Here is a 15762-nt window from a genome sequence, read left to right as displayed (position 1 = left end):
AGTATGGTTAAACAAAAGACACTGACAATGATTTTTGCACAAACATGTTTGACGATAGAGGTCTACTGCTCTCCTGGGAATTCAAGGGTGTATCGCATTTGTAGTGGTAACAGTGGGTTATTCTAGCTGTTCACCTTATTCATCCTTTTGAATCTATAATTAACTGCCATGTTAACATACTGTTTAACTAAGGTGCTGTTAAATTAGATAAATTAGATCACGAACATGTCAACGTCACACGCATATGTTAACATTTTACATTCCGCTTACACTTATGCAACTTGGCACAAGCTTATAATTGCAATTTAGTGTTATTAAACTGCTGATAAAATATTGGATTCCTTTACTTTGTAAATGCCTGATAAACAATGAATATTTAATATGACTTTAGAATAATGTGCATATTTTAAACAAATATTTTATCAGCAATTTACTCACTGTACATTTTGAAAATGTTAAAATGCTGTTAACTATTCCAGCTTAGTCCATTTTTACAATTTTATCCTGTGCTAATGGTGCAGAATTTACACTAGTGTTCAAAAGTTTGAGGGCAGTTAGAATTTATTACAAATATTTAACAAAGATCCACTAAACTGATCAACAATGACAGTAAATATATACTGACATGTATAATGTTACAAAAGATTTCTATTTCAGAAAAATGCTATTCTTGAATGGTAGTGTAGACATGACAGCACTCAGTATAGTGATGAAAAAGGGACTTAAAAATACAAATACTCAGATCTCTCACCACTCTCAAAGCAGGCGTCAAAGATGACATGACCTTTCTTGGATGGTCCAGTGTATCCTGGAGGGGTGATCATCAGTTTGTTCACATTCCCAACCAAAGCATCCTCCCCCCCTGCTTCATTATCTGCCACATAAAATTCAGAAGTACATACAAAAACGTTGTGATTGGCCCAATTTCAAATATCAAAAAACACATTCCATTTTAACACAACAACAAAAAACAAAAAAAAATAGCAATGACTTCTCTATCTATTGCTGACTTCAAAATGATTACGCAACAGTTATACCATAGTTATGCAACATAGCAATTGAAATCGGCCATCCAAACAGGGTTGTTGATCAGTGTGCACTGTGTTTATGACAAAAACAGTGGCAACGTAGATTCTATTGAGTCATTGAAATATTTTTACATTAACATATAACATGAATTTATTAACATATAACATGAAATTAACACATAAAATGAAAAATGACATTGGAAAATGAATAAAAGCAGACATTATAAAAGAAGTTGTTCTTTAAAATTGGTGTCTTAATTTACTCAAATTTCTTTCTTCCACTCGAGCCAAAAGGAGATTTTAGGCAGAATGACAGCACTCAGTCACAATTCACTTCCATTGTTTGGAGAGAAAATAAGAAAAGAAAAGAAAAGAAAAGAAAAGAAAAGAGAATAGTGAATGAACCTTTCATTCTGCTTAAGTGTCTGCAAAGAGATGAGGGTAAATAAATGAAGATGAATTTTCATTTTGGGTGAACAAACCATTTAAGTAGAGCTGAATATCAAAAGAACAAACAAACAGTATTTGCCTATGAGTGTGTGTGTGTGTGTGTGTGTGTGTGTGTGTGTGTGTGTGTGTGTGTGTGTGTGTGTGTGTGTGTGTGTGTGTGTGTGTGTGTGTGTGTGTGTGTCCACAAGATGAAAACTGCTTATAAATCATACTAAGCGATGTTTTTTGAAAATGTAAAAATGCAGAAAGTTTTCTGTGGGTAGGTTTAGCAGTAGAGTTAATGTAAGGGGATATAATATGCAATTTGTACAGTATAAAAGTTTATATTTTATTTATTTTTTTATTTTTGTTGGTAAATTTACAATGAAATAACCACAAAAAAGGAGTAGGCTGAAGCCGAGGCTTATATTTGCCTACCCTATTTAACCATATACCTGAAGAATCAGCATTATAAATTATAAAAAACAGTATATATAATTATACAATACTGCACATACAATATTTTTTTTTACATAATATTAACAAGATTTACATACTAACTAAATAATCATTAACAATCTTCTTTTTTAAAGATCTTTTGAAGCCAAACAGAGAAGTACATAATTTCAAATCATCTTTTAGTAAATTCCATAGTGTCACACCCATAACTGATACACATATCGGTTTTACATTAGTTCTTTCTTTTCCACATTCAAACATAAACGGGCCTCTTAAATTATATCTTCTCTCTCTTCTTAACTTAAATAATTTCTGAATACCAGATGGAAGACTTTTATTTAGTGCTCTATACATTATTTCCAATATTTTTATCAGTGTTTCCCCTACCATTGTTTTGGGGGGGCCGCCCCCCCTAAAATGCTGACGAAATCCAGTCATAAAAAAGGAATTTAGTGTATAACGCGGAATTTCACGGAATTTGTAAATTTGAGGAAAAAATAGAAAGCAGTTCAGTACACTTGAAATCAAATCGCGATGTAGACTAGTGTGTGTGAATATTAAAACACAAAGACTATTTAAATACGAATCCTGCATGTTCTGTGTGAATGAATGGTGCCGCCGACGCGCAGTTTCATTTACCACACACACACACACACACACACTGAAGCACGTGTGACGCTTGCGCTATTTTTTGGCCTATATGAAGACACAAACGCATGAACTTCCTCTCCAGGCTCTAGATCCACTCTGAAAGTCACTTCGTAATAGGGTTGGGAACCGAGAACCGGTTCTTATGCAGAACCGGTAGTGTTTTTGGTTCTGATGCGATGTGTGGACGAAGTGCTGGGAGCTTATCCTTTAATAGCGACGTCTCACCACATAAATATTAAATTGTAATGAATGCACTGTCCCTCGCGCTATTCGTATAACAAGTTTTTTTGCGTCAGATATCAACGCAGAGAGAGAGAATAAGACAGTAGAGCTGCACCATTAATCTTTAAACGATCTCGATTCAAACACCCACGCGATCTTATTCCTAAATGACAAAAACTTCACACCGGGACATTCAAATCTGTTTGCGCTGTCGCTGACATGAAACATCTAACGTTAGCTTTACTTTCTGTCTTTTCAACAACACAGTATCGATACTTCTGTGTTAAAAATATTCAAACGATCACAGAAGTACTGAGATAAAAGTTTATAGTTCGAGAATAAACACTGATGTTAAAACAGTTAATCACCTTTTGAAAGTCGCTTCAAATAACGAAAATTCGCTTCAGAATTTACAAAATGTATATAATGAGCGATTACATCATGAATGCCTTTTTTCAAAACGTGTTTTTGTCTTATCCTGAATCACTACGGTAAGGCTGTAATAAGCGTTTAGACTCAGACTACTTTACACTGGTCGGTTCGGCACTGCTGCGGAGTAGCCCAGTGCCTGCGTGACTCACTCGCGTCATTGACATAAACATAGAGAAGTAGCTCCGGCTACAATGTTCTTCCGCAAGACGCATGCATTTCTGTTTATTAACTGCTAGAGAACTTTAATCCAGTAAGGAAACAAGTGAAGTTTCACAGAAATCAATCATTCAAACCGATTTAAAAAATATTATGTTTCACCTGTCTGGATCTTACATGTGTGTTCAAGCATATTCTACCCCTTCTGAGAGGGTATTCCACTGCTGGATATACAATAAGATATAGGAGAGGTCCCAAATTATCCTTGAGAATGCAACATTTTTTATTTTCCTTCAGAAAACAATATTGCTAAATAATATGTTGCATTTGTTGACATTGCCAGTCTGTTAAACTCATTTGACAAGTAGGGCCTATCAGAAATAAAACACAAAAAGGATTGTGTATTTTCCCCGTACTACTATTTGTATTAGTTTTAATAATTTTTATTGAATGGGAACCGGAACCGGAATCGTTTGGCGGAACCGGAATCGGAACCGAAAAATTTCTTACGATTCCCAACCATAGACAGTATGTTCCCAACCCTACTTCGTGATCATTTAACCGCTTCATTTGAGAACAACTATCATCATGACATAAACACACAGAAACTCAAAAGGTCTTCACGGCAACCCGTCAAAATAAAAGTTCGGTTTAACTTGACAGAAATATATTACTGTTGTACATTAGAATTTAGATATGTCCCAATGTAATAATACACTAACACTAATCCAAATAAATTATCATCAAAACTGAAATTTTTAAGGAATAATCCATGTTTTAATTTTAACAGTAAAGCTCATTGTGCAGCAAGTTATTTGACAAAAAGTTTATTTAATTTCACATGATTAAAATTGATGATAAATGATACAATTTTTGTTTTATGTCTTCATTTTATTACCAGAAAAAACACAACACAGAATTAGTGTTAGTGTGAATTAGCGCAGAATTAATTAGTGTGACATTTTTTTTCATATATTTTAAAAAAAAGTATTGTTTAATGATTCATAATACATGATTTCAATTAATTAGACATGCTTTTTGATTGCAAAAAAATTACACCACGTATCCGTAACACGCCCGCTCCGCAACACTAGCAGTACACCCCCCCCCCCCCCCTAAAAAAGAATCCTAGGGGAAACACTGTTTATGTATACAATATCTGTAAATTTTAAGGTATTACTTTGAATAAAGAGTTTGTTAGTTGGTTCACGATATCCTACTTTATTAATAAGTCTAATAGCTCTTTTTTGTAACTTAATTAATACAGCTATATTTGTTTATTTGCATTTCCCCATATTTCTGAACAATATGACAAATAAGGCATTACTAAGGAGGAATATATAATACGCAAACCCTTTTTATTTATTAGATACAATATTCCTATTGATTTTGCTACCTTGCTTCTAATATATTCAATATGTGGTTTCCGACTAAATTTATTATCTTCAGTATAATCACAGCTAAAAATTTGGTTTCATAGGCTACTTCGATGTCAACTCCATTTAAATGTAACTTTGCATTGCTATGAGTCCTATTACCAGAAAATATCATAAATGTAGTTTTATTTTCATTTAAAGATAACTTATTATAGTCAAACCACTTTTTAACCACACAATTAATTATTTTTCTACCAATTGCAATAATTCATCCATATTTTTTCCAGAGCAAAAAATATGTGTGTCATCGGCGAACATTATAAATTTCAACATTGTAGATACTGTAAAGATGTCGTTTAAATAGAGAATAAATAATTTTGGTCACAAAACTGTACAAAAGTCATTGTGTCTATGGAATGTCCCCATATTTGCATTCCATAGACACAACGATTTTATACTGTACAAATTGTATATTATATCCACTTACATTAAAACTCAACGTGTGTGTGTGTGTGTGTGTGTGTGTGTGTGTGTGTGTGTGTGTGTGTGTGTGTGTGTGTGTGTGTATAGAGAGAGAGAGAGAGAGAAAGAGAGAGAGAGAGAGAGAGAGAGAGAGAGAGAGAGAGAGAGAGAGAGAGAGAGAGAGAAATATACATAGGATGAATTTAGAACGTTGAATTTCAGAAAATGTTCACAGAGAAGGCTGTCTGATCAGATTGCTACTAACATAGCTTGTGTATTAAAACTAGCAAAGTAGTGAACATCTAAATTAGTCTAGTCAGGATTTGTAAAGCTAGCATAAACGAGTAATTTACATGTCTTGTACATTTTACCAATGAAATGCATTGGAACCCTAACGTTAGTAGTCTCATAAAGATGTAGTAAAGCCATTAAAGTGTTAACGTTACCAGTCACAGTATCTGGAAACGTCCACCTGAACAAGGCTGGACTACAAGCACACGTGGTGTTGCATTTCATGACTTATCTAGCTGTAAGTGAATATATATATATATATCGCAATACATAGACGCTTTGTAATGTCTTGATTCTCTTGAGTGCTGGAGAGTATCACAATAATAAGGTTTATTCGGCTAACGTTAGCAAACAGTCAGTGTTTACATGGACGGAGCGCTCATATCATGCACCTAACGGCTAAATTTGCACGCTCTACATGCACAGACAGCATCCAACGCGTGTCTGTCAATAGAAAAATGTCATATGACTGTGTATGAATGTGTTTTAATTTTACACACCAGTATCGAGATGTTCTCTGCTGTTTTCTTCCATCATCCGATCATACAGACTCACACAGGCTTGCGACGCTGAAGGAGCGTTTCCAAGACGACGGCGTGCTGCGGCGCGAGAGGAAGGATTTGACGTAACCAGCAGGTGCGTGTAAGCGCGGGAAAAGCGCACAGCTCCCCCAGCCACACGGATGTCTCCACACAACGCGCCAAGCAAAGCGTCCAAATGGAGAGAAAATGTCAGCATTGTTTACTTACAGACTACAAGTCCTTTATTAGCTGCTGATAAAACATGCACTATAACATCCACTATATTATGCGTTCATGTTTTTTTTTTTGTCTATTTGATTTTAACCCACCTATGCAAGTGTGTTGCTACTCCTAAAAAGTTGGACTTAAAATGTACACACTTACTTTTCTGGGAAAATAGCCCAAAAATTATTTTTTACTCCCTATTGGAAGTAGCAAATTAAGTAAATTATACTCAATAATGTTCGGTTAAAAATAACCCAATGATTAACCCAACTGTGTGTTAGTTTAACCCAATGCATTGGGTTAAAAGCCAGTTGTGTTAAAAGTAACCCAACAGTTAAGTTAACAGTTTTTTTAATCTTATAAACTTTGTATATAAGTTTTTTGTATAACTTTTGTATAATCTTTGTATAAAACAATAAATATGTCTCAACAAATATATTTTTAAATTACAAACTAAATATTCTAAATTAATGTAAATATACATAATTGTGTAGCTAATTAATGGCTGACATAACTACAGACTAATGGCAAAAAAAGCTTTCAAGTAGGCTATGTTCCACCCAAATACCCTGACTCAATATGGAAAAACAGGACAGACAGCATGTATCCTAAAATTATAGGGATGTGGATAAGCGTTGGAGTACTGTGACCACAGTCCGAAAACAAGTCCATCTCGAGTCTCAGCCCAAAACCATATGATCTTGGACTTGTCATGGAATTGGGAGCATTTGGACTTGGTCTTGACTCAGACTCAATTTTTTCAGGTCTCTGCCTGGTCTTGACTACAACACTGATGTGGATGCTATTTGCAGGGTCATTCCAGACTAAATTGACCAACTGAATTATTTCACAAAGGGACCCATTGACAATGGGTACATTGAGTGGTCAGTATAGGTAATTTTATCGTTAATGACCACATGATATTGGGTGGCATGTTCTCACAATTTCATTTCTGAAACATTCTCCTTAAACAATCATGTTTGTTTTTTTACCAGACACCACACAAACAGCCAGTACACAATAGAGGATGGATACCCGACCCGAGCCCGACGGGACCCGTCGTTACCCGACGGGCCGGGCCGGGTTCGGACAGATATTTAGAAATTATGTTCGGGTTCGGGTCGGGCTCGGTCACATCAGCGCGATATGGCATTGAACATTTTAAATTTAAAACAGATTATAATGTTGGTAGCCAATGTGCCTGATGCTTTCACGTGATGCAAACGACGTTTTTGTGATTAAGATGCATGTAAAATATTACCATAACATCTGTCTTCCTGTGTGCGGAAATTTGTTTATGTAGCCGTGACAACGAAACACGTGAATGCGCGCCTGCGTTAAGTGCGCTTGTTTCTCCGTGCGCGCTGATGCACTCATCCTGCTGACATTTCCGAATGTCTTCCTACAGTTGCTTAATAAAAGCAGGCTTTCCACACAAACAAACGCATATGTGTCATTAGTATGAGAAAAAAATGGGATTTTAACTGTCGGTCTCGGGTCGGGCTCGGACATAAATATCTTTATGCCTGTCGGGCTCGGGTCAGGTTCGGTTACCGCTCTGTCGGACGCGGGCCGGGCTCGGACAAAAAAATTCGGCCCGATCCGCACTCTAGTACACAAGCTGCATTTTTTTTAAACACAAGTGTCAGGGTTACTATGTCCTGTGTTTTTCCTATGTTTGAATTTCACCCTGAGTTGGTTTTCCTCTGTTTTCTGTTTCCTTTGTTCCCACCTTTGGTTAGTCTCCTTGGTTACTCATTGTTTGATTTGTGCTCACACCTGGTATTTGTTGCATTGATTTGTTTGGTCTGTGTATTTAAGTTCTGTCTACATATGCCAGCTACAGATTGTGCGAGTTCAGAAATTCTATAATATCATTACAAATCACACTGTACGACATGGATCTAATATACTTGGGTATGACATGTATGTAGACTGTATGATGATGACACCTATAAGGGCTTTTCACACTTGAAATAGTTAACCCTGGGTCATTCTAAACCCTGCGCAAACTGTATCCTGGGTTATCTTGCTTCACGTTTCACACTGCTCATAATTTACCCTGGGTTAACAATTAATCCTGGGTATTCATAAGCTGATGTTTCACATTGTACATTCCTAAAACCTGCATATTTGCGGGGTCAGTGTCATTGATTGGATGAACGCAGTAAGCAACCTATTTACATAAAAGCTCTAGCATTGCGCATCCTCGTTTTGACGACTGTCTCAAACGCATGCGCGAGAACTGAACAAGAAGTATTAGAAGAAGAACGTCCTCTTCTCAGTTCTCGCGCATGCGTCGTGGAAATCTCTTGAACTCTCGTCTCAGGCCCACAAGGAAGAAAAGGAATAGTCGAATAAAGTCATTATTTATGGGGGTTTTTTCGGAAAAAAAGTAGTCTCGTCGCTTGATAAACTTATAGTTGAGCCACTGTAGGCACATGGAATATTTAAACATGTTCTTTAATGACTTTCTGGGCCGTCAAGTTTCATTCCCTCTGGCAGCCTATGTAGCAGTGATCCACCTCTCAGATTTAATCAAAAATATCTTCATTTGTGTTCCGAAGATGAACGAAGGTCTTACGGGGTTGGTACAGCATGGGGGTGAGTAATTAATGACTTAATTTTCATTTTTGGGTGAACTAACCCTTTAATACTGCAAAAGCGGTGGTAACCCTACTGCAAGGTTTCATAACCTCAGGTAAAAAGGGTCCTAACCCCGCTTCTAAATTACAACGTTCCTTTACTCGGGGTTAAAAGCGGTGTCTAGAACGACGATAAGCCGGGATTAAGCGCATTGTGAAAAGCTCTATTAAATCTACAACATAAGGTAGTAGATGAATAAAACGTCATCAGCACGCGCTATTTAGACTAGTGGTAAACAAAGAGAGCAAGATAAATTGCACTTTAGCAATTGGGGTTTTTCTGTGCGCTGAAAAAAAGAAGAACATTGTAAGCGAAAGTGGAGAATATGGATGCGGTTATGGCTAGGGAAAAGAGGCCCACTTGGCATGTCTATTTTGCAAATGGAGCTTGAGGTAAGTAGTTAAGTTTTAGCATTTTCAATATTCAATATGCCATTTCATGTTGTGTTTTTATTGGCTAGTCAGTAGACGTAGGCCGTAGCAGTAAACACATTGTGAGATGATACTGTCAGAAAATTATCGTAGGGTATCTTTGGTCACAAGACCGTGACAACGGCCTTCTTTTAACCTCTCTTACCACTGTTTAGGAGCCAGAAATCGACACAATTGGTCATTTTTACTCTGGGACAGCCCTAAATCGTACAATGTGTACCGGCAATTAGATTGCGTCGTTCTGTTTATTTTGCCAGTTCTAGTCACCTGAGGATCTTATTTTGAGTTTTGTTTTAAAAGAATCACTGGACCTATATCCTGACTTTTATCATCACTGCCTGTAACCAATGCTGACACACAGACTATTTTATATAAATGTTAGTTATCATGACAATGTTATTCTATAAACATGAATTTAGTATTTACTACATTATATGTCCTTGGCAACACTCAGATAAAGTAGATGTGATGTATGGTTGTGTGTAGGATTTTTCAAACGGCCACATTTTAGTGATTCCATTCAATTCCATTCAAAAGAAGATGCTCACTTTTGAATGGAATTCACTCCCAGATAAGAAATAAAGCAGGTTAGCACTCAACATGTAGGCCTTATATGAATTTTAAAAAAGCATAGTATTATCTCTAGCTACCTTGAACCTGATATTTCTTTTTCTTATATTGTGAGGACAGAGATTGAGGTCATCAACCATCCCTCTTCAAGTGTCTAATTTTTTTTAAATTGCAATGTTCCTCACACCGACACTGGCTGTCTCTCAATATAGATTGATTAAAGTGTATGGATTCCAGGACAATTGGAGCATAGCCTCTGCCATCAACCACAATCAAATCCGACCTCATTCATTTTCCATTAATAGTGCAGCTTTCTGATTAGCCTGCAAATGAACAACCATATGACTTGCGTTTCAGGAGGACACAGACATAGAGACCCTCAGCCACTAATTTTCAGGTTATGAGCGGAGCGGCGAGTGTCAGAAGCAGATGAAGAGAACGGGGGTCATCTTTAATAAGACAAAATTGGCAATGATTTTTTCCCTTGCGATCATATTTGACGGCAAACTACAACCAGCAGGGCAGCCGGGGTAGTTTGATTGTTTTTAAATAATGAGGAATTGTGCTGCACAGTACACCCTTCCATCTGAAAATTGAAAAGCTGTCCTTCATGGTATGTCATTCCCTAACATCTCCAATTATCTGGCTCCATGCCTCCCTGTTTATTTATTGAGACTGTCAATTCGTATTATGAATCGAGCAACAAAAATATAGATCGCTCAAAGCGATCTCCTCCTCATTCTTTTGTGTCTGCAGACGTCTGCGCATGCTCCAGGGTGCATGCGATGTACATGCATACACCAACCGCATAGATCTGTGAACAAAAACCAGGAAATATAATTGTAGGGGAAACAGAATCACAGCAGATAATTCCTATGACAATTATGACGTGCCTGCAAAAGCAGAATTTCTTCTTCTTCGCGCGCTGGTCCTGTCATGCGGTCTGCCAAGTGAACACATGATTTAATGAACCCATCAATCATAGAATACAAAAGCGAAGTACAGTCCACTTCTTGATCCTCTGATTTTTTAATTGGTTCCCACGAGACGCAATGTTTTTCCACATCAAAATAAGTTTTACCCCACCATTATAACCGACTATGCTGCTAACAATGATGTGAGACGAGTATGACGCCAACGGCTATGGCAAAACTGGATTGAGTTAAACATTAAAGATGAGACATACTCTTTGGGCTTAGAGGTATTTGAAGCAAACACTCTATAGAGTCAACTTGAGTGTTTGTAAATGTGGGTGTGCATTTCCAACGTGCCCAACATGTTTTTTGGTGGTGTACAGGGAAACCCTTTTTAGACGGACCATGTTGGGAATCCACGCATGAGTCCCTTGCAGTGAATGGCAGGTCATCTGCATGGAACAGACAGCACACAGGAGAAGGGGCAGGCTCTGAACAGGCTTTATGAAGACACATAGAGTCACTATGGAGACAGCAATCAGAATCCTCCTGGGACCCTGGTGGACAGAGGAGGGAGAATGAGAGGCAGATGACTCTGGAATCAAGCAGTAGACTCCATGATTCAAGTGACAGCCCATCCCAGTGCGTGCGCACGTACACACAATGTCTCCTGTACGTTTTTAACCAGGTCTGGTGTATACGATAAAATCTGGTATAGGCTACGCTACTTGACAAACGTGAAATCCTGCACAGTGATAACATAATTACAGCGAGAGCGAGAAAGCAGTGCTTTTTAGCGTTTTTAGCAATGGTGCCTTAGCATGCAACCCACTGGGTGGATTCTTAACTTCATAAGATTTGCCTATAATGATGTTATTCTACATGGATTTAGCATTAAATGTTATAACGCAGATGCTGTGGAGGTACAAAATGTTATAGCAAAGAACAAATGTGATACAGTTTTAAAAAATGTATCATGCGCACACCATCTATGATGTAAAAATTGTAGTGTTCTCTCTCAACGCTCTCTCCATCTCTCTACTTTCAGTTGGCTTCAGTCCACCCTGACAGATGGGTCGGTGTCAATAGGCTGCTATTAACTGGACACACGCCTCTCATGGGGCCTGGAGACCAGATCATACTGTACCATACGCAGTTTTCAAAAAGAGGAAAGAAAGAAACAGCTAATTTTCCTGCTGTCATACCCACTTTTAGCTAACCTCCGCTTTTCACATTCACTATAAACAAAACAGGTTGAAAATTACTTATTCTTGCATGCTTTATTATTTTGAGAAAGAGACATGTGGTTTTGTGGTTTGTCTTGTACCTGAGTTTAGCTGCGTCCGTTGGCATAAAGATGATGATTAGCCTTTGCCATAGACAGTATTATATTTAATGTTGAACAATTAAAAAGTAATTGTTTAACACAAAACAACATAATGAATCTTGACAATTTTATCCACTCCCTTTATAATTATAGCTAAACATTTTAAATTAAACATCTTGTTAAAGTCTAATTTAGTATGCATATCGAATAATATTTTTTAAATGGTAAGATTACAGTGTTATGCGGTCATTGGCTGATGGGAATACATTTGCGAGTCGATGACTAAATCAATGAATAACAATGACCTCATGATTGCTCATACTTTTATAAGTTTGTCCATATAAAATAATTATAAAGAAACAGCATTTAAAATCTAAAGCCAATAATATGAGACAACCAGTTATTTAAAGTAAAAAACAACAACAAAGAAACAAACATTAAATTAAAATAAATAGAATGATTTAAATCTGATTTGATTACTGTATTTTCCTACAAATAATGCTACACAGAAAATAACCTAAATTGTTGGATAACAATCAGGTTGTTTATTATTCTATGTAATTCTCAAATGATATTAAAGGGTTTGGTTGTTGATGTTTAATTATTCAGAGGACAGGTCATTCTCCTCGGGTTCCTGCTGCTAAGTGGGAATCAGCGTTTAAGTTCATCTAAAGATAATTGTATTTTTTATCTTTTATCTTTTGAAAGTACTTCTAATGAATCAATGATATTATATATCAGCAAATTCCAACACAACACAATTGAAAGACAAAAATTGTCAATGCAATTTAATAATCAGGCTATATACAAATTCCTTTATACATACAGTACAATGGCCCCAAAACATATTTGAACACTTCAGCCAAATTTGGAATATGTGAACAAATGATGCTAGACCTTCAAGAATTAACCAAGGTCAAGTCATACTAGCATGAAGTAAATTCAAACAGTTGTCTCTAGCATAGTAACCGCAGGTTTCTTCATCACATTAAATATCCACATGCCCCCCTAACATTTGAAAACCAGAAAGTATACTTGTGCAACCTTTCTGTAAAATAAATGCGACTTGGTTTGATATTTTGTTATCTAATGCAGTGGCATTTATATATATTTACATATTTACATTCATAAACGAAAGTATCCAAATGTATTTCGGGGTCAGTGTAGCTACGTGAAGCAGTGAATCGAAGCACTGAACAGTGCACAATTACGCCAATGTCTTGCTCTGATGCCATTTCAGAGGAAGATACATGTCCGTTTCACAAATATGCTCCGGGAACGTTATGTCGACATCTCAGCAGGGGTTTTCTCCGGCTAGGTGCCACTGGTCAAAGTTTTCTTAATGCTATTGGTCTATAAATCAGCCCCGTTCTCTCCCATACATCAAATGAGGCTGTCGCGAAGCGACGAAGGTGCGGAGGGAGGCGAGAGAGAGGAGAATGGAGGTGAGCGGGTGCCAAAGCGATCATGTGTTCCCCGCAAGCAGCAGGAGGAGAGCCGTGAAGCCAAACGGAGAGGAAAAGATGAGCCAGGAAAGGCAGATGTGCCTGTGTCATGTCTGTTATGAACAGTCTTCCCACCTTGTGGTTACACTGTGAACTGTAACTGCAGGAGAGCGTGATCGAGAAATAGACAGAGGGAGCGAGTGGAGGGTGGGGTGGGGGTAAAGAGAAATAGAGAGAGAGGGAGTGTGAGGAAGGGAGGGAGCAAGGAAGGAGAGAAAGAGAAAGAGAAAGGGTGAGGGAGAGAGAGAGAGAGGAGTTTAAACTAAGAGCTATGTTTTGGGACGAACTAATCTGCTAGAGAGCAGTGTGAGGATCGTAACGCATTGTGCGAGCGAGTGTGTGGAGGACAGATAAGGGAAGAAGCCCGGCAGACCGACTGCTTGTTTTAATGTGCTGACTCTGGGGAGCTAAAAAAAAAAAAAATATTGACTCTTCAGTCGTGTGCCGTGAGCCAGGGCACAAGCGCCACATTTAACAGAGGTGCACCAGAAAACACGGGCGCGAGAGAGGAGAAAATACATCCAGCCAGACAGCACATATAGAGGATTTCTCCTTCCTTTTCTTATTTTTTTTTAATCTGTTCATTTTTCTTTCTTTTTTTTCTCGGGACTGATTCCCATTTCCAGTAGAGAAGAAGGAGCCGTAGAGCCACGAGAACGAAAAAAAATCACAAAAAGCGACAAGAATCGAAACACGGCCAACAAGATGTTTGAAATCAGCCGAACACTGAATGCTGCTTTGTTGAGCAATGAGGTAAAGGAATTGGATTTTCTTCTTCTGTCACCTCACTTCTCTAAGTGTGTGTTCATTATTCTGTTGTGCGTAACGTTTCTCTGTTTTATCACTGTGTCCATGCTTCTAAATGTGGCAGCTGACAGGTCCAAATGAATGTGCAGGGATTGAGCATTTAGGTCCAGTTAAACATCTGCTAGCTGAAGGCAGAACCTCTTTGCTCTCCGGGCGTACTGTAATGGATGAGACTAGCTTGCTCTCTCTCTCTCACCCACGCACAATCATTTCATTTTCTCATTTACTCAAAGCAAGATAGCTGTAACTGCTGAGCTTGCTTGATGACTTGCCCATCTGGGGCTTGCACTGAGTGTGTGCGTGCGTATTTGTGAGAGTGTAGCGCCAATGTGAACGTAAGCACACGGCTCTCTATCACTGTGGCAGTTCAGTTTTCTCTTTCCTTTCGCCTCTTGCTATTTCTTTAGCCTGTATATTTCGTTACTACCTTGGCTAGCATTCTGTTCTCTTCCTCTTCTCTTCTTTTCTCCTCTTCCCTGTAAATGCGCACCTCGCGAGCAGTGTCTGAAGATGATGGTAAGGTGTTCACAGAACTCAGCAGTAGCCCAGGCGGAGGGCTCCTTTCCAGGCATGGGCTCGCCGCTTTTCCCCCGAGATCCATCCAGCCAACTGGGGGCCAGGGAGCTGGGGGTAAGAGGATAGACGGATCTGTTAGACATATGAACGAGAAAATAGATGGCACAGTAGAATAAGAATTCTAACTTAATTTAGGTAAATGTGTGCAGCCCTAAGGCTTGAATTAGCCAATGTTTTCATGCCTCATTGTGTGATGATACGGCCGCCCACTCCGACTAGATCTTTCTATCAGTTAGCCAGAAAGAAAGAGAAAGAGTGAGAAAAAGCAGCTTGTGTAAGTGTATCATTTGTGTATTCCTGCTCGGAATATGTTTGTGCGGCAGTGTACTGATGCCTAAAATTGAAAGTGCGCCAGATGTGTGTGTGTGTGTGTGCCTGTGTGTATGCTTAAATTCATTTGAGCATGTAAGGTTAGATGGCTAAAGGACAGATTTTTGTATGTACGATTTGTTTCGAGCATCATTTTGAATTTCAAACAACTTTCCGAATGTGTTGTTTTGGTGCTCCCTGCAGCATTTCAGCAGAAACATGCTTGGAAATGTGTGAAATAGAAAGCATGTGTCTTTTACTGCACAGACAGTTACAAAACTACCTCAAGTTCAACAATATGTGAGTGGCTCTATTGTATTTCTTTAATTCGTAGCACATCGAAATTCAGCCGTTTTATTTCTCCACTGATAGATGGCCATAACAGAGCATACTAGACAAATAGCTGGCTTAGGTTTTCCTGATTA

The 15762-nt window shown here is 38.1% G+C and overlaps 2 protein-coding genes across 10 annotated transcripts in view; one reads left to right on the top strand and one right to left on the bottom strand.

Moving 5' to 3' along the window:
- LOC143732405 (cytosolic carboxypeptidase 6-like) overlaps positions 1-6101 on the bottom strand; it is a 370731-nt gene extending 364630 nt beyond the window's left edge. The window contains exons 1-2 of one of the 5 annotated variants that reach the window (XM_077223445.1): positions 6007-6101; positions 752-874 (exon numbers count right to left, since the gene is read on the bottom strand). In XM_077223445.1, the coding sequence (XP_077079560.1) occupies positions 752-874; positions 6007-6043 (160 nt within the window). In that variant the 5' untranslated portion in view covers positions 6044-6101. The remainder of the gene's footprint in view (positions 1-751; positions 875-6006) is intronic. The other 4 variants (XM_077223442.1, XM_077223444.1, XM_077223446.1 and 1 more) reach the window with 4 other exon arrangements.
- A 7693-nt stretch (positions 6102-13794) lies between these two features.
- Positions 13795-15762, top strand: part of elavl4 (ELAV like neuron-specific RNA binding protein 4) — a 76329-nt gene continuing 74361 nt past the window's right edge. For 2 of the 5 annotated variants that reach the window (XM_077223448.1, XM_077223449.1), the window contains exons 1-2: positions 13864-14398; positions 14954-15082. In XM_077223448.1, the coding sequence (XP_077079563.1) occupies positions 14351-14398; positions 14954-15082 (177 nt within the window). In that variant the 5' untranslated portion in view covers positions 13864-14350. Of the gene's footprint in view, positions 14399-14953; positions 15083-15762 lie in introns of all 5 variants that reach the window. The other 3 variants (XM_077223459.1, XM_077223452.1, XM_077223462.1) reach the window with 3 other exon arrangements.

Source organism: Siphateles boraxobius, unplaced genomic scaffold (assembly GCF_051911475.1).
Source record: "Siphateles boraxobius isolate OS27281-9 unplaced genomic scaffold, OSU_SipBor_1 9, whole genome shotgun sequence".
Lineage (NCBI taxonomy): Eukaryota > Metazoa > Chordata > Actinopteri > Cypriniformes > Leuciscidae > Siphateles > Siphateles boraxobius.
This window is presented reverse-complemented; position numbering and strand designations above follow the sequence as displayed.